This window comes from Grammomys surdaster, unplaced genomic scaffold (assembly GCF_004785775.1).
Source record: "Grammomys surdaster isolate TR1022 unplaced genomic scaffold, NIH_TR_1.0 126861, whole genome shotgun sequence".
NCBI classification, from domain to species: Eukaryota; Metazoa; Chordata; class Mammalia; order Rodentia; family Muridae; genus Grammomys; species Grammomys surdaster.
The window spans coordinates 1-19,820 of record NW_021621647.1 but is presented as its reverse complement, the minus strand read 5'-3'; the positions used below and the strand labels follow the sequence as shown (position 1 = coordinate 19,820).

General features: G+C 36.6%; 1 protein-coding gene across 1 annotated transcript; it reads right to left on the bottom strand.

The window, feature by feature from the left end:
- Positions 1–7,098: 7,098 nt before the first annotated feature.
- On the bottom strand, positions 7,099–14,129 carry LOC114615536 (zinc finger protein 260-like). Its single transcript, XM_028761220.1, has 3 exons — positions 14,056–14,129; positions 11,262–11,388; positions 7,099–10,356 (listed from the first exon to the last, which is right to left on the bottom strand). Exons 1-3 carry the CDS (start codon positions 14,083–14,085, stop codon positions 8,381–8,383), a joined length of 2,133 nt encoding a protein of 710 aa, XP_028617053.1. The 5' UTR covers positions 14,086–14,129; the 3' UTR covers positions 7,099–8,380.
- Between the last annotated feature and the right edge of the window lie 5,691 nt (positions 14,130–19,820).

The following is a 19,820-nucleotide window of genomic DNA, read 5'->3' as shown; positions in this document are numbered from 1 at the left end:
ATTCCTGTCCATTGTGTTAAAGCTTGTCTTTAACAACATCAACATGTTGGCAGCCAAAATACATGACTTGAAACTGAAAATAGACCCCCAGATAGAGTTAATAATTTAACAGACCAGCAAGCCAAGGCTGGGGTAAGATTCTGCACAGAGCCTTACCAACCTAAGACAGAAGTGCACTCCTTTTGATAATGCATATTCCAAGACGGGTAAGGAAGTCATTATGAGAAGACAGGCTCAATCTTGTTTATGCAATAAAAAAGGGGGAGATGTGGAGAGCTTTTGGGGCTGATTGGCAGGAATCTGACATTGGTGAAGGACTAGGAAATGGGCTTCAGGTGGGAATCTGAATTTAGGCGAAAACAAAGAAGTAATTTCAGGTGGGAATCTAAATCCTAGGCTAGAACAAAAAAGTACTTTCAGGAAGGAATCTAAATCTTAGGCTACAACAAAGACGTAATTACAAGCAGGAATATAAACCTTAGGTTAGAACAAAGAAGTAGGATTCAGGGATGAAAATGACTTTGAGCTAGGACAGGGAAGCAGGCTCAGATATTTTAGTTATCCTGATAAGCCCTTAGAAATAGTCATCAGATCACAGTGATCATGGGACTCTCTTTACTGCCTTGCATATTCTTTGACTATTTGTGTTTACTGCTTGCTTGTTCCTTGACTATTTGCATCTATTGTATTGCTAGTTCCTCAGCCTAGAACTGACCTTAATACTTGCATGAAATTAAAATGGTATAAAAGCAAAAAGTAGGAGGGATGGCATAGGTGGTTTATGGGGGAGGGGGAATGGGGAAAGGGGATAATATCTTAAATGTAAATAAATAAAATATCCAATAAAAAAAACTGCTTGGAATACACACACAAGCAAGCAGGACATAAACAGAGAGATCTCTTAGAATAACAAGCAAGCAGAATATAGAAAGAAAAAGAGATCAGACTGAAAAGCTTCATAAAGCATAACATAGGTCATCAGGTTGGATCCACAATTGACTTCAATTCAAACCTTCTCTTAGAACCCTCTCCATGTACAGGCTGCTCCTTGCCAGGCAAAAAGAAAACAAATAACAACAACTACAACTAAAACAAAACAAACAAACAAACAAAAAACTTGGGAAGGAACCGAGTTTATTTTATTCCATAAGTTACAATTCATAATTGAGGAAAACCATAACATCTCATAAACCAATAAGACAGAGGCAATTTGTTCTTCGAGGTTAACTCTTGCACAAAGACTCTTAATTTCTGTCATTTGACAAATATCAAACAGCACTATTGTATATAAATCATAACATTTTCCTTAATAATTGATCATAAAATACAACTTTAAATATCCCCATGAACTTTTTTTTAAAATCAGCTCTTAAAAAGCAGATGTCTCCTCAAAAACTTATAACTCTAGCTGCCACTCAATCAAAATATGTTGTACACTTATTCTAAGATGCAGGGGCTATGGCACAAGTACCATAAAATCAAATTAAATCCAGAATCAAATATACAAACACTTTAGTGTTTTATGTCTTAAGACCCACAGCCTTGTATAGCTTAATTCAGTTACTATGCCCTGCACAGCACATGCAAGTTGTCTCAAAATCTCTGCCAGTTGGATTCCATACCTGTCATTGTCCTTGGCAGTTATCATATGATCAGGGCAACTCCAATATACTGGAGTTTCTACAACTAGGACTACATATTGTTCAATGTCCTCTCCTCATGGAACCTCTGGCCCTATCACAGGATTCCAAGCCTCAGCTGCTCTCTATGAACCCTTCAAAACCAATACCATGTGAGAGACTCAACTGGACAAGTTTTACCAAAAGATGGACATGCAGACTTGACCCTTCACTAGAACAGAATTGATAGAATGACTCTCTATCTGAACTGTGGTCCAGCTATTCCAAAAGTGGTTGTCTTTGTACAGAAGGTCCAAAAATCCAGTAATTATTCAGCCCCAAAGCTGATTATCTCAGCTTGTCTTCAGAAGAAGTGGGCTCTAATGCCAGCAAAGGAATGACTTGCTAGAGAGGTGAGAGCAGGCAGGCAAAGAGAAAAAAACTTCCTTTTACTACATTCTTATATAGCCAGACAGCAGACCGTGTTGCCCAGATTAAAAGTGGGTCTTCCCACCTCCTTTATTAATATGTTTTCCTGAGTTTTAGTTCAAGGTTTTTCTGAAATGTCTACAATATTACCATTGAGTAAATGATTAAACAAAATTCATTTCACATCATGGAGCTTATAGGATGGAATTTCTACAACACTGCAGGACATAAGGAGAGCATGATGGCAGTCAGTATTTGTCCACAGGCAGTAGTGTACTGAGGGTCATTGCTCTTTTACTGAATCATGGATGCTAAGCATGAGTTCAGAGCCATGCACAGACACAGCCCAATTTGGACAATGTCTGTCACTGACAGTTTTGTAATTGTATTTTCATTTCTCCCCCAATAGACCTCTTACTCTCTCTTGCAAGAGAGAGTAGCTTCCACTCTTTGGCTTTCCTAAGCCTCTACATTCTGTTTATGTTGAGCCCTTTTACTGTGGCAGTAACCCTCAAGAAGTAAGCACATACAATTTTCCCTATTTTGGTTGATTAAAGGCTTTCTCCTTAATATTGATTTTCTGTTGAACATGATAGGAGAAAAGTTAACAGGTTCAGAACCTGTATGAGAGACTTTCCTGGATTGGAACTGACCACAAAGTATGCATGCCACCTATGTCCATTTTGTTGTCCCAAATGGGTCTTTATTGGGGCTCATTAAACCAGCAAAATGGACTTAAAGACAGTTGCCATCAGGAAACTCCAACCCAACATGGAAAACAACTTATAGGCACTGGACAACAGAAGCATACTGTACAAATTCAGGCAAATCTACTGAATAAAAGGTATCCTATTTTGATTGTTCAGGTTATCAAAGCTTCTACTGAATAGCATGTGATCTGAGTTTCTTCATGGGAGTTAAGTAGAGTGAATCCTGTCAGTTTCATGAACTTTATGAAGCCATTTGGGAATTATATTTCCTGCCCTTATCAGCTTCTCTTCTGGAGAGACTCTTTCAGTTTCCCCAAAACTGCTACACAAACAGAACCTTCTCCAGGCTTTTCCATATTGTCTTCATTATCAAGTATTTGAGGTTGGAAAAGTAGAATGTTTTAATAAAGTATTTTGTACATTGTCACATATTAAATTTTTTTTCTCAGTGTAAACTCTTGATATTTTCTAAGATTTGAACCTTACAGGATTTCAGAAATTTCGAAGGTTGATAATGACTTTCTAGTGTGGAGAATGAAGCAGTTTTTAAGGGTAGAACTTGGATAAAGCATATGCTTCATTCATTACCAACAGAAACTTTCCTTCAGTACTATGAAGTTTCTGATGTTTTCTTGGACCTGAGAGGTGGGTAAAGACTTTGACACATTTACTCCATTTGTAATTTTCCTCTCCTGTATGAATTCTATGGGGTATTCTAAGTTGGACTTTCTGAATATAGCATTTGTCCCCTTCACTGCATTTGTAAGGTTTCCCTCCAGTATGAATTTTCTGATGTCTTCTAAGATCTGAGCCACTGGTAAAAGATTTGTTACATTCACTACATTTGTAAGGTTTTTCTCCTGTATTAATTCTCTGATGTTTTCTAAGACCTGAGCAACATGTAAGGGATTTCACATATTTACTGAATTTTAAGATTTCTCTCCTGTGTGAATTCTCTCATGTACTGTAAGTTGGGCTTTCTGAATGAAGTGTTTTTCACATTGACTACATTTGTAAGGTTTTTCCCCCTGTATGAATTCTCTAATGGGTTCTTAAGTATGTCAGTCAGGAAAAGTTTTTGTTACATTCATTACATTTGTACTTTTCTCCCCCGTATGAATTGTCTGACAGCTTTTAGGTGTGCAAGTTGGCTAAAACATTTGTGACATTCACTGCATTTATAAGGTCTCTGTCCAATATGGGTTTTGTAATGGTATTTAACCTGATACAACTGATAAAAGCACTTGCCACAAGCCTTACATTTGTGGGGTTTCTCTCAGAATGATTTCTCTGGTGTATACTTAGGCACAAATGCATTCTTTGATTTTGACTGATGATGGGAAACAAATTTAAACAATATACACAGTCTTTAAACTTGCAAGGTTCTTCTCTAGAGTTCCCTCTTTTATGTCTGTTTATAGTTGAAGACCCAACAGAAGCATCCTTGTATTTACCATATCTGTGCTTACTGTAGTTTTGTGCAGTATACTGTGTGTCATACAGTGTACATTGAGAGGATTCATGAACCATAGGATTTCTCCTGGATATTCACAGGCTGATGGACTACATGCTTTGTACCTTGATAGAGGATTTTTTTCATATTTCCACTTATGCGATGATTCTCTGGAAAGTTAGCACAATTATGGATAATAGGGATTGACACATGAGTAACAGATTCAACAACTGATGTTTCCTTAAGTTCTCTAAAGCATGGAACAATAACAATTCTTAGGAATACCAATCTCAGCAGAGGCCTTCTGTGTTTCACTATCATTAAATGGAAGACCAGAAAAAAACACCCACTGTGAGCTCCATCATACCAAAAGCAACAATAACAGTCTGCTCGTTCTTATCTGAACTATTCACCTTTCAGAGGATGAACTAATGGGTGTTAGAGCAATGATAAACTTTGAGACAGTGGCTCTCTGAAGTGTCATAAGAAGGATGTTTCTCCATTTTCTTGTTGTTTATATTTTTGAGATAAGGGTCCATTACGCAGCTTTTCTTGGCTAGGAACACACTACTTAAATCAGGCTCTCCAGAAACTCACCAGATCCTCTTGCTTCACCATTCCTAGTGCTAGGATTAAAAATCATGCTGTGAGACCGAATGTCAAAAAACAAAGAAAACAAGAACAGCAGCATGCTTACCACCAACAGCTCTTTAATTTAAAACCTCTCAATTTTTAAAAGTCAGGAAGAGATAGTTTAATTCAATATGAAAATCAAAATACTCCAATTAATTAAGCGTACTGCAAGGCATTTCCATGCTCTGAATATTAATTTTCTTTGAACTTTGAAGTTTTCCTTAAAAATCTACATAATAGAGCTGGAGAGACTGAACAGAATATAGCATTGGTTACTGTCATAGAGAACAAAGACAAAGGTAAAGGAAGCACGTGAAAAAGTGTTCATTGTCAGAATTTCCCTTATTTCTGGTGGTCTCTAGACATTTCAGATAATTTATCTACATACAAAGTAGGTAAATACAAAGGACAAGTCAGGGATTCTACAAGAAAAACATTCTTACCTACAAAGAACATTCTTACCTAGATTGCTGTAATTCTCCAACATCACATCCAAATACAAAGCCCTCTGAGGAGAGTCCAGGCATTCCCATTCCTCCTGAGAGAAATCCACAGACACATCCCTGAAAGTCAACAGACCCCATCATGGAAAATAACCCATTTACCAGGTGCTGCTGGGGGAAAAATGTTTTCTTAGGTAAAAGAAAACTACCTAATGAGTTAGAGACATTTTTCTGATATAGACTAGGACAATTACAAATGACAAAACTTTTCTAGAGGTGGTAGAGAGGTGGTTCAGAAAGAAAGAGCACTAGATATTCTTCCATAAGACTAACACTTGGTTCTCAGCACCCATATTGTGCAAAGCAGAGTTTCTACCTCAAGTTCTATCAGATATAATACTTTCTTCTGAATTCTGAAGGCAGAGCATCATGAATACTTTTAAGCAAATATGCTAACACACACATAAAATAAAAATGAAAGTTAATTTTAATAAGGGCTACTTTGAGCTGGGCATGGTGGCACATGCCTTTAATCTCGGCATATATTAGAAAAAGGCAGGCACACCTCTGTGAGTTCAAGGCCAGCACGGTCTACAGAGAAAGTTCTAGGGCAGCCATGGTTACACACACACACACACACACACACACACACACACACACACACTTTCTCAAAAAATGAAAAAAATAGGGACTGGAAAGATGGTCCAGCAGTTAAGACTATTCTTACAGAGGTCCTGATTTCAAACTACAGCAACTACATTGTGGCTTACAACCATAACGGGAAATGATGCCCTCTTCTGTTGTGTCAAAGGAGAGTATGAGTCTACTCACATACATAAAATAAATAAATCATTTTAGAATATTAAATAAGCCAAAAGGACACTCTCCCCAACAGTCATGCTCTATCTTCTATTTCTATCTCAGTGAAAATAGCATGATTGTGATGATGGTCTTACAATAAGCAAGCTTGTAGGGGATATAAAATACACATTTGAAGTCTGCATGTAGACATGTAATTCTATAAAGGCTGCATATGTATCAAAGAGGATCACAGTGTCTCCTCTCAGATGGAGAAATTATAATGAGAAAAAATGTACTTCCAAATTCTCCAACTGTCGATCCTGTTGAAGTACGAACTCTTCATCAATCCTGTCTGCATTTGGGTCCCAATTGACTGTATTCTAAAATGCTTAGTTCAGATGCTAAGCCCTAAGTGCAGTGCCACACCCTTTCTAAAAAAAAAAAAAAAAAGAATATGGAATGCAGAATACATGTATGAGTGAAAATTCATGGACAAGTGCAATTTGGTATCCTGGGGTTTTGGGGTTGCTAACGGGTCCTGAGTCCACTGTGCTCCCCATGGATGTGGGCCTTTGAGAGGTTTCCTTATCAGTTACCCTGTGTTCATTAGAACTCATGGGATGCCTTCAGGCTGTGATATCTTCAGGGGAACAGATCTGCAAGGTAGAACACAACTGCTGGAAGAGCTCTACAACATTTTCATATAATTCAAAGTACTTGTCATAAAGGCAGAGTCACAAGGAGACAAAATAATGGTATCTCAGTCCTAAGACCACTGATAATGTGTTTTCTTATGGTTTTAAGTAACCCCTGTGAGAGGTTCATTCCACCCTCAAAGATGTTGCTACCCATGGATTGAAAAACATTGTTCTAATATTCATTTTATGTTACAGTTTGCAGAAAATATTAATGGGTTTGGTCCTTTTTTTTTTTTTTTTTGGTGGGAGACGCAACATATATATATCCATCTACCCATCCCAAGTGGAAATTGAAAACAATCAAGCCCAACATTTTGAACCAATGATCTTTATTGGAGTTTCATACAGGCCTCAGGGGAAGGAGTTAGGAAATGAGAGCCCGAGGGACTCAGTGACAATTGCTATCCTGAAATAAAAACATTGTAAGATACAGATTATGAATACTGGACTCTGGCAAGAAACTGCATATCCATAGGCATATCTACAGTATAAAGAGCATCCTATATTTGTGACTCAGGTTGCAAATCCACTTTTAAGAAGTATAATTTTCTAAGTATCTTAATTTGAGTTAAGCATACAAATGCTGTCTGTTTTACTCTAGTTTGAGATATGTATTTCCCAGCTGCTTTCTGAAGTAGATCATTTTAGACTTTAGGAAACTTTACACAATTCCATATATTTCTACCTTCTCCAACACATCTTCATTATGACAAGTTTGAAAGTGAACAAGTAAAAACTTTTAATGAAATATTTCCTTGTCACATTTTCAGTTTCTCTCAGCATAAACCTTGGGTACTTTTGAAGATTTGAGTATTAATTAAACACTTACACATGTTTCTAATACACACAATAAACAATTCTTTAGTGTGGAGCCTCAAGTGTTGCAAACAATACAGCTGCTTTTTTTTTTTTTTTTTTTTTGGTTTTTCGAGACAGGGTTTCTAATTATAGTCCTGGCTGTCCTGGAACTCACTCTGTAGACCAGGCTGGCCTCGAACCCAGAAATCTGCCTGCCTCTGCCTCCCAAGTGCTGGGATTAAAGACATGCACCACCACTGCCCGGCACAATACAGCTTGAATAAAGTACATGCCAGATTTTTTTCCAGTGGACACTTTTCTGACTAAAAATTTCCAGGTATTTTCTTAGTTCTGAGATTTGGGAAAATGAAAGTCTCATACATTACATGTCGGAGGTTTTTCTCCTGTAAGCATTCTTTAATGAACCAACAGTAAAAGATTTGTACATTTACTACATTTATAAGGACTCTCTTGTATATATTCTCTGATAAACTCTAAGATGATCTCCCTTGGGCATGATTTTTCTCATTCACTTCATTTGTTAAGTTTCTCTACCGTACACATTCTCTGATGAGTGCTAAGACTGTTTCTCGCTAAAGAATTCATTACATTCACTATATTTTTAAGGTTTTTCTCCTGCATGAATTCTCTGATGAATTCTAAGACTGCTTTTGCAGGTAAAGTATTTGTCAAATTCACTACATAAGAAAGGTTTCTCTGCTGTATGAATTCTCTGATGAATAAGAGGACTGAATTTTCGGGGAAATCATGTCACATTCATATTTGAAACATTTTTCTACTGTATAAATTCTCTCTTGTTTTCTAAGATTGCTTCTGTGGGAAAAGCATTTGTCACATTCACTAATTTGAAAGGCTTCTCTCCTGTATGAACCCTCTGATGAACATTAAGACTGCTTTTGCAGGTAAAGCATTTCTCACATTCACTACATTGGTAAGGTTTCTCTCCTGTATGAATTCTCTGATGAATAGTAAGACTGCTTTTTTGGGCAAAGTATTTGCCACATTCACTACATTTGTACGGTTTCTCTCCTGTATGAGTTCGCTGATGAATTCTAAGATTGCCTTTCAGAGCAAAACATTTGTCACATTCACTACATTTGTAAGGTTTCTCTCCTGTATGAATCCTCTGATGAATAATAAGACCGCCTTTTTGCACAAAGTATTTGCCACATTCATTACATTTGTAAGGTTTCTCTCCTGAATGTACTCTATGATGCATTCTAAGAAGATATTTCTTGGTAAAGCACTTGTCACATTCACTACATCTGTGAACTTTTTCTCGTGTATGTATTCTCTGATGAATACTAAGATAGCCCTTGTGGGTGAAGCATTTGTCACATTCACTACACGTGTAACCTTTTTCTCGTGTATGAATTATCTGATGAATCATAAGATTGAATTTTTGGGTAAAGCCTTTGTCACATTCACTACATTTGTAAGGTTTTTCTCCCGTATGAATGCTCTGATGTCTTCTAAGATAAGCTTTGTGAGTAAAGCATTTGTCACATTCACTACATTTGTATGGTTTCTCTCCTGTGTGGATAATCTGATGACTTCTAAGGCCACTTTTGTCTCGAAAGCATTTGTCACATTCACTGCATTTGTAAGGTTTTTTTCCAGTATGAATTTTCAAATGTTTGCTAAGACCACCAATTTGGGAGGAACATTTGTCATATTCATTACATGTGTAACCTTTATCTCCTGTATGAACTATCTGATGAATAGTAAGACTGAATTTTTGGGTAAAGCCTTTGTCACATTCACTACATTTGTAAGGTTTTTCTCCTGTATGAATTCGCTGATGACTTTTAAGACTGGCTTTGTAGGAAAAGCATTTGTCACATTCACTACATTTGTATGGTTTCTCTCCTGTGTGGATTATCTGATGACTTCTAAGGCCACTTTTGTCACGAAAGCATTTGTTACATTCACTGCATTTGTAAGGTTTTTTTCCAGTATGAATTTTCCGATGTTTGCTAAGACCACCAATTTGGGAGAAGCATTTGTCACCTTCACTACATTTGCAAGTTTTCTCTCCTGTATGAAGTCTCTGATGTCTTCTAAGACTGCCTTTGTGGGGAAAGCATTTGTCACATGCACTACATTTGTAAGGTTTCTCTCCTGTATGCATTCGCTGATGAATTCTAAGATAGCCTTTGTCGGTGAAGCATTTGTCACATTCACCACATTTATAAGGTTTCTCTCCTGTATGAATTCGCTGATGAACTCTAAGATAGCCTTTGTCGGTGAAGCATTTGTTACATTCACTACATTTATAAGGTTTCTTTCCAATATGAATTCGTTGATGAACTCTAAGATTGCGTTTCATGGCAAAACATTTTTCACATTCACTACATTTGTATGGTTTCTTCCTATTATTCGTTTGTTCCAGTGTGAGTTTTTCTTTAGAGTCAAAATCTTTATCAAGCTCTGTACCATTGTATTCTTTCTTTCCTCTGTGGATTCCCTGAGGTAAACTGATGGTAGAGCAGGAATTTAAACAGTTTGCTGGCTTTTTATAGTTGCAAGGTTCTCTGTTGTTTCCAGTTTGAAGCCTGCTTGGGTTTGATGATTCAACAGGTGTATCCCTGAGGTTGGGTTTATAAGGTGTACTTTGGGTGGATTCATGAATGATTTTAACAAGCTCATGATATTTATAAGACTTCACGTGGATATTCACATGCTCGTGGACAATATGCTGTAGGTCTTGATCTAAGATGTTCTCATATTTATGGCACATGCCATGATCCTCTGGGAAAAAAAATGAAATTAGAGATGACAGAGATTAGTAGACGAGTAAGACAATATCCCACCACATTCCCTGAAATTTTCTAATGTAAATTAGTGATCTCAAAGATAGAGCTCTCAAAAATAGTCTTTCCTGTTTCACAGTCATAACATGGATGCTTAGAACAACCTCAAATCTCATCTATATGAATTGACATGAAACTATAGCCTTCTATATCTTATTTATAGACTGTGCTTTGCAGAAGGTAAAAAGAATAGTAAATGGAAAATAGTAAATAGTAAATGGAACAGTAAAGGACTTTGAGAAAGCAGCTCTCTGAAGGATCAAGTCAAAAAAAAGTTTCCCTATTTTCTTTTTTTATGTTTTGTGACAGAGCAATACAGTTTAGCTTTGGTCAGCTAGGAATTCATTATGTAATCTACACTGGCATGGAACTCTTGATATAGAAGCCATGCTGTACCAAAATCAAACATGGAAACCAAATATCAGAAACTAAATAAATGAGGAACAATAAAATTTTCACAACCAACAGCTCTTTTTCTATTTAGAAACTTCTGCACTTTTAAAATTCATAAACAACTGAAGATTGAAATGCAACATTAAAATTAAAACACTCCCATTATTACAGGAGTAGCATATATTCTCTTGCTTCGAATATTCAGATTTTTTTGAACATTGAACTTTTGATTAAAAGCAGTTACATGTTTTGAGAGATTACACAGAACACAATACTGGATCCTCTTCTGCAGAATGGAGAGAAATGTAAAGGAAACACAATGAAGAACTTATGTTGGTATCCAGAATTTCCCTTATTCTGGGAGTCTCTAGAAATGTCAGAGAGTTTATTTACACACAGTAGGTAAAATCAAAGAATGAATCAGGAATTTTACAATATGGCTAGTCTTACCCACAAAAAGCAGATTGTTGTAATTCTCCAACATCACATCCATGTACAATGCCCTCTGAGCACGGTCAAGACTTTCCCATTCCTCCTGTGAGAAGTCCACAGCCACATCCTTGAATGTTAACTGACCCTGTAATAGAAAATTACCTGTTTATCATGTGCTGCTGGACAAAAGAATTTTCCTAGATGAAACAGACCTAAAGAATAAGGGTCACGTGTGATGAATATGAGTCATGGGAAATATTCAAGGACAAACAGCATCTTCTAGAAGTGCTATAGAAACGTCTCAAAGGTTAAGCATTGTTGCTCTTATGAGATAAAGCAGAGAATGACATGCTATATTGAGTACATTCCTAAGGTCTCTCTGTTACATGAATTTTCAACAGATGAACATGGCACCATCTCTGCATTTGAAACTTGTGTGCAGGTTGGGTTCTATGATCCTAAATTGTTTCCCAGGACCCACATGAACTACACAGCAGATGTTTACTTCCAATCCTTTAAAATCTAATGCTCTCTTCTGAACATAAAGGCTGGAGGAATATACAGCACATATGCATACTTTCAGGCAAATGAACATAAAAGAAAACTGAATTTTAAAGGATGTTACCTACCGTAGTCTTAGTCTTTATTTTATTTTTCCTCTGAAACAGGATTACATAATGGAATCATAAACAGCAAACTTTTAGGGAATATAACATACACATGTGAGGTCTACATGTAGGAATGTACCATTATGAATTATAGGGTTGTTATCAACCAGAATCCCAGTGACATATCACAGATGGTCAAGTTACAATGAGTAAAACTGTGCTTCTAAATTCTACAGCAGTCAGTCTTGCTCAACCATGGACATTATATTAATCCTGTCTGCAGCTGGGTCCCACGTGACTCTATTCTAAAATGCTTAATCAACATCCTAAGGCCTAGGTACAATGCTGTACCCTTACTAGAACAAAGAGGTAGAAAGTGAAACGCAGAACTGTTGGATGAATTAAGAACCACACTTTTTTCTTTAAACAAAAAAAGTGTAATGTCAGTGAACACATTCAATATTCCAAAGGACACACAGAATGAAGTACTTTATAAAGATGTTCTATGACTATATTAACAACATTAAAATATATAAAAGAAAAACAGTATTACAGAACATTAAAATTATTTACAGTTTTCTGAATTATGACATGCGATACAGATATTATCAATTTCATAAATTCCATATGGTCTTTTACTACAGAATAATTAGACATGTATGTATAAATAAATGGTATATGTGACAATGCACTCAGATGAAGTAGAATAATTTTCTTTGACCAAATTTTGCTTTTAAATTAACAGAATTATACTAACTCTTTTAAATATATTATTGCTAGTGAGATTGACTTAAGTGAAAATTTGAATCTTTTAATTTTAATTTTATTTTATTTTCTACTCTTTTTTTCTTTTATCTTGTCTTCTTTCTACATACATTGCAGTTAATTACCATGCCTGACTTCAGTCCCAAGAGCTTGATGTTGAACTCAGAGATTCACGGTCATAATGTGTCACTCAATACACATTAAAAACATGCAGTTAAACACTTAAAAACTCAAACATGTGAAAAGAACACTATTGTAAATAAACACAACAACCCTTCAGAGTTTTTCGCCTATGTAATACATAGCTTGGAAGAGAGAAAAAAAACATACGACAGATGGAACATTCTTTCCATTAAAGAGGAGAAGAGAAGAATTAAGAGGGACAATCAGTAATGGTTGAAATTTCATGGCTTATACAAAGTACCAAGGCAATACTCTCCAGAAAAATCTTAGTAATACATTCCATGTGCTGCAATAAAAAGGTACACATAGTAGTGTTTACACTACTTCTAAAAAATGATGAAACAAAGGAAGAATAGAAAATAATCATCGACTGGGCGGTAGTGGCACACACTTTCAATCCCAGCACTTGGGAGGCTAGCCTGGTCTACAGAGTGAGTTCCAGGACAGCCAGGGCTTACAGAGAAACCCTGTCTCGAAAAAACCAAAAAAAAAAAAAAGAAGGAAAAGAAAAAAGAAAAAAAAAGAAAGAAAATAATCATCTGTATATTGAGAACTTATCACACTGAGCACTAGTCAGACTCTCCAGAGACAAACAGATTTCATGTGTCAACACACACATGATTACTGTGTGACACAAAATGCCAAAAAGAGATTCCAGAATACTACAATCTGTATCCTCTAAAAACACATCAATTTTATGGCAAGAGAGAGTCACATATTCCTTCCATCATCTGTGCCTCTACGGAGCTGAAATATTTACTATTATGATTCAACACAGTGGGTGTATTCTAATTCTACTTTCCCATAAACTCTACTCTTCCATATATTTGCCTATCCACATCCACAAGCTTGTTTCTAGAAACCTGACCATTCCTGAAACAGCATTTATGTAGCATGTGAGACCTTCGTTCCCCACTAATATAAAAGGGCACAAGTTCATCCAATGTAGAAATTAGCTACCAATATATTCACAGAGAATCATTTGCAGTAGATTCTCTTTCAGACCTGAAGGTCTCAGGCCTTGGAAATTTATGTCCTCACAGTGTAAAATCCAGTGAAAATACAATAGGCACAAGGCCGTGCTTGTCCCATTTGACGTCAAAGATCTAAAGGCTCAATTTTGATCATTGGAGAAGAACAAAGATAAATTACAGAAACGAAACACTTTAGATAACATTACCAGAGGTAGAGAACTAAGGTCTCAAAAGGTTTAAATACTAATAGGAATTTCAAAGAAATGTGGAAAGGGCACTAACCTGAGGAACATTTATGAGAGAAGTATTCATTCTTCTTGTTACTCTTCTCTGAAAAATTAAAAGCTAAAATAAATAGAACAATCTTATGAACAATGCTAAACCATAAAAAAAAATATCATAAGAAGGAAAATTATACCAGTAAACTTGACAACATTCCTGCATTCAGGAGAGCATGGAATGGTATATTTAATGTGGCAAGGAAAATTACTACAATCTGTGGCCTTTTTCAAACCTTAGCAGGTACCAGGCACAGATATAAAGTATATGTATACCAGCTGTAAAAAACTACTACTCAGGGATATTACTGGGAATATAAGATTCAAGAACTAGAGTCAGAGGCAAATGGCTAGTGGGTCCCTAAGATGGATGCCTGGCATTAAATAAAGTTCATTAGCTATCACAGTAGAATACAATATCTGAACCTTCTGTCATGTTTCATTTCATTCTACCTGGCAGATACAGTACATGTCTTTTCCATGTGTGTCCTGTTGTCTTGTACACACACAGACTCTACCTGTCAAATATCATATTTTGCTCAAATTGATAAACCATCATCAGGTCCAGTTACAGCCATTTCCATCATCACCTAAGAAGGCTTTACTTTGTTTCTGAGGTAAAATGTATCTTTCCAATTACTCTTCCTTTCAATGAGAAATTCCTTTCTAAGTTGCATGCACATTTTTGTGTGAGAATATTGACCACTAAAATTCACGTGAACCCATTTATAAGGAAAATATTACAATTCAAGGCACACCTGTCTTTAAATGGCATGCCCATGTGCTGAATGTTCTAAGCCAATGGTTCTAGGCCTTTCTAATTCTAAAATCTTTTAATACAGTACAAGGAACTCATGAGTTAATGTATGTACATGTGGCAGGCCCACCTGTAGATTGACAGAGGAGTGGTGTATCAGTTCCTAAGACCATCAGAAATATATGATTTATGGTAGACTTACGTGACCACTGTGAAATGGTCAACTGACCACCGACGACCCACAAACACACAGGATCAAGACCCTCAGGTTTAGAATTGTTCTAGGCAATGCCAAGGCAAAATCATCAAGAGGCAGGCATGGCAGAAACTCTGCTACTCATAAAAGGATATGTATAGAGATGAAGTAAATCATTTCAGGGTATGCTGTTAGGATGATTCACACATTATGTCAGATCCACCAAAATTCTACTACTGTTGGAAACATCTTCCTGAACATGCATAGATCTGTGTTTTGGGGTTGTTCTAGGCAGCTCTCAGGTTCCAAATTATTAATAAATATTCCTCAAGTGACACAGCTCAGTTCTTGGCTGCTATGGATTTCCTTTATGATGATAATCCTCACAATTCCACATGAAATAAAAGTGTGTGACACGGGTCTCCTGTCATATAAACCTATACATACACATTCACCCACAGGCCTACAAATATATGTAAAAATACACACATACACACATACACACACACACACACACACACACACACATATATATTTTATGTATGTCTCAAAAATAAGAAGTTACTCTGTATGTTGAAATAGTATTACTACACAAAGTCATCATGACCACAATAATAGCATATATGCAACTCTTTTTATGTATTATATTGACCTTATGTTTCTCTCATATCAAATGATTTTCCAGACATTAGTCTCTTTGTATGTAACTGCGCAGGTAGTTTAGTGTGATAATAGGAAATAGCAGAGGGATGGCATGGTGTGGAAAGTCATACAAAATAAATGAGAATTGAAGAGGAAAAGGATGATTTTACTAAAAACAAGTGAATATCAACATTTTATGTCTTAAAACTAGGCCAGGCGATGAGCAAGTGCTGACACACTGTCTCCACTAACAACGTCTGAGGACTGCACAGACTGAGCAATGAATTCTACAATTCTCTTAGAAAGACCTATAATAATCTTGCACAGAGGATATTTCAGAATACTGAAAGAAATGGGAAGTTAGACAGTCATCACACAAAGCTCACTTTACCTTGACTTTAAGAAAAAGATGAACAAAAACAGTTTATAAAGGAAAAAAGATCATAGAGCAGTTGCAAGGATATACACTAACACAGAGATTCTCTCTAACGCATACAGAAGGGGAACAAACTGATTTCATTCCAATGATCTAAGACTGTTTGAAGACCCAGAAAGCAAACTATTCAAGGCACGAAATATGTAAAATCAGTGAGAGAAGACACACAACCCTGTCAACATATCCATGAAGGGCCTGGGGCAAAATGTCACATTGGTTCACTAGAAGAGCACTGAAGAACATGAGAGCAGAAGGACTATAACTCAGCATGATCAAGATAGCCAACATTCTAACCCATCATTCCATAATTTGAAGCCAGCCTCCATCATTCAACGGTACTCAGAAGAAAGAAAAGGATGTGCAATGGCTTCACACTAACTCATAACAGTGTTATCACTGCTTACAGAGAGCAAGTAAGACTTAGAACATTTTAATGAATAGAATATGAAAACAAAGATGCATGTTTCCCAAATTATATAATTTGTGAAACATGATTCTTAAATTCAAAAACTACATTCCACAAGAAACCTCCAATCTGATAATACTCTTAATACACTATATAAAAACACAAGAAAATATCCCTTGTCTTTACACATTGCCAGAGAATATGCTGAAACTGGAAGAAGTATCCTTAACTGCTGAGCCACATCCCGAGTTCTTAATTATTCCTTAATTACCAAATATAGAGACTTAACAAACAGTGAGACAGAATTCATGGAGCACCAATGACACTTTCTTACAATGTCAGGGTAACTGCCAGCTCAGAAAAGACAGAGAATTGCGGTGACAGAGCCACATTGAAAAGTTTGGCAGCAAAAGGCCCTGTTTGGGAAAGTCCAATAACTACATAACTCAGGGCTTAAAAGTATGTAAAGCAGTCAATCTGAAGTAGAATGTGTAAAGATATTATAAAGGTTATATAGAAATTAATGAAATAGAATCAAACATAATAAAATCATTCAACACAACAGACTTCTCTCTGTGCAGAGACTAAAGTACTGACAAAAGATTGTTCACTGAAATGAAACTAAAAGCATGTATTAGAACGAGAGATATAAAGGCAACACTGCAATGTATGACAATGACGTCAGTGCTACATTATGCAGTGCTGCGGAAAGTCATGTAAGAATAAATCAGAAGTGAACTAGAAATCATGAGTTCCTCAAAAAAATGAATAAACCAACCTCCTACAGTATATTACTAGAATATGCATCAAACAAGTGATGAGACTGAAGCAGGAAGAATTTCTTCTAACTGTGTCTCAGGACTGGATAGACTTGCATGGAATTCTCCTTTCCTTAGACAAACCTTATACTGATGTCAAAAAGAGAATATTGCCTAAAACACAAAGAAGAGGGACACTAGAAAGTGATCATACAAAGCTGGCTTTTTCTCAATACCCAATGTAGGGGAATTCAAACCATTATATGCAAAGAAAAATCACTGACTAGTTGCCAGGATGTACACAGACACAGAGAAGGCCTCTAAATCCCATGGAAATGGAAGGACAGCTGCATTCACATCAGAACACAAGACTCTTTCAGCACTTACAAACTAATCAATGGAAGACCCCGAAGATGGAGATACAAATGAGAGAGGAAAAATGGTCATGTCAATATATACATAAAAAGCCCTGTAGCAAATTATGACATTTGCTGAATATAAAAGCTCTCAAGAGTGTGAGAAGAGAGGGAACACATGTCAGAATCATAAAAACAAAGAGAACCACAGCTAACTCTGTTAACTTGAATCATTATATAGTACCTCAAGATTGTTTACTGTGTTTTTTTTTTAAAGTGATGTGTATGGATGTTTGCTTGCCTGTAGGTCTGTACATTTCTTTTATTCTTTTCTTTTTTTTTAAGATTTATTTACTTATTTTATGTGAGGTCACTGTAGTTGTCCTTAGACACACTAGAAGAGGGAATCAGATCCCTTTGTACATGGTTGTGAGCCACCATGTGGTTGCTCGGAAATGAACTCAGGAATCTGGAAGAGCAGTCAGTGCTCTTAACTCCTGAGCCGTCTCTCAAGCCCGGTCTTCACATTTCTTACATGCAGTGCCTGCAGTGGCCATAAGAGGAAAATAGATCTTGTAGAACAGGAGTTACAAAAGACTTATGTCACCATGTATGTCTTTGGAACTAATCTTGGAAACTGCAAGAGCAACAGGTGCTCTTAGCTGTTGACACAACTCTACAGCATTTTCCTTACTTATCTATTTTGGAAACTTAAATCAATGAACAGTGAGAGACTTCATGGATTATTGAGGACACTTTCTTATAGTATAACCCTGAGTTCGAGCTTATAACAGACACAGGAACCCAAAAATGAGGTGACAAAGAAACACTGAGACACTTTGGCAACAATAGGTGCCAGTAGATTTGTTTTTTGTTTGTTTGTTTGTTTTTATTGGATATTTATTTATTTACATTTCAGATGCTATCCCCTCTCCCCATCCCCCCATGCCAGAAACCCTGTAACCCACTTCCTCCTCCGTTTTGCTTTTATAACTTTTTTTTTTTGTTTTTTTACACAGGGTTTCTCTGTGTAGCCCTGGCTGTCCTGGAACTCACTCTGCAGAAGAGGCTGGCCTCGAACTCACAAATCCGCCTGCCTCTGCCTCCCAAGTGCTGGGATTAAAGGCGTGCGCCACCACCACCCAGCTGTTTTTATCACAATTTAATCACATGCATGTATTAAGGTCAGTTCTAGGTTGAGGAACTAGCAATGCAATAGATGCAAATAATCAAGAAACAAGCAAGACAATAAACACAAATAATCAAAGAACAAGCAAGGCAGTAAACAGAGTCCCCTGGTCACTCCCATGATCACTATTTCTAAGTGCTTATCAGGATGACCAAAATATCTGAGCCTGCTTCCCTGTCCTAGCCCAAAATCATATTCATGCCTGAATCTTACTTTTTTGTTCTAGCCTAGGATTTAGATTCCTGCCTGAAATTACTTCTTTGTTCTAGCCTAATGTCAGATTCCTGCCTGCAGCTCATTTCCTTGTCCTTGAATAGGTGACACTTGTGCTGCTGAGGGCTTACAAACATAAGAACAAGTCAATCTGAAATAGTATATTGGAATATATTAGTAAGGTTGAATAGAATTTCACACACATTAAAGACTCAAGACATTCTGATGAATCAAGGACACAGACCTGGTTCTGTGAAGAGACAAAATATCTGAGGAAGAATTTTCCCCCTACTCGAAATTAAAAAAGTAAATCCCCAAGTAAGAGAAGTAGAGCTGAACAGGGATCATTGTAATGCATGCCAGGGACAACAATGATACCTTATGCAGTACTCTAGAAAATCAGTCACACACACACACACACACACACACACACACACACACACACACAGGAATTGCAAAGGAAATGACAAACTCTTAGAAATAAGTGAGAAACTCAACCTTCTAAGTTATAAACCTAAAAATGGCATTAAGCAGTGCTGAGACTGAAGCAGGAAATGTTTGCCTTACCAATGTCTGAGGAATATGCAGAGTCAGCACATAGCCATCCTTTCTTTTACAAACCTTATTTTAATACCACAAGAAGAAAATAGCATCAAACACAAAGAAAAGGAACACTAGAAAGTCATCACACACACCTAGGTTTACCTCAACACCAAAAGTAGTTAAGCCCAAATACATAAAAATAAAAATCATGGACCAGTTGCCAAGGGTGGACACAGATAAAGAGATTGTCTCTAAGTGACATGAGAACAAAAT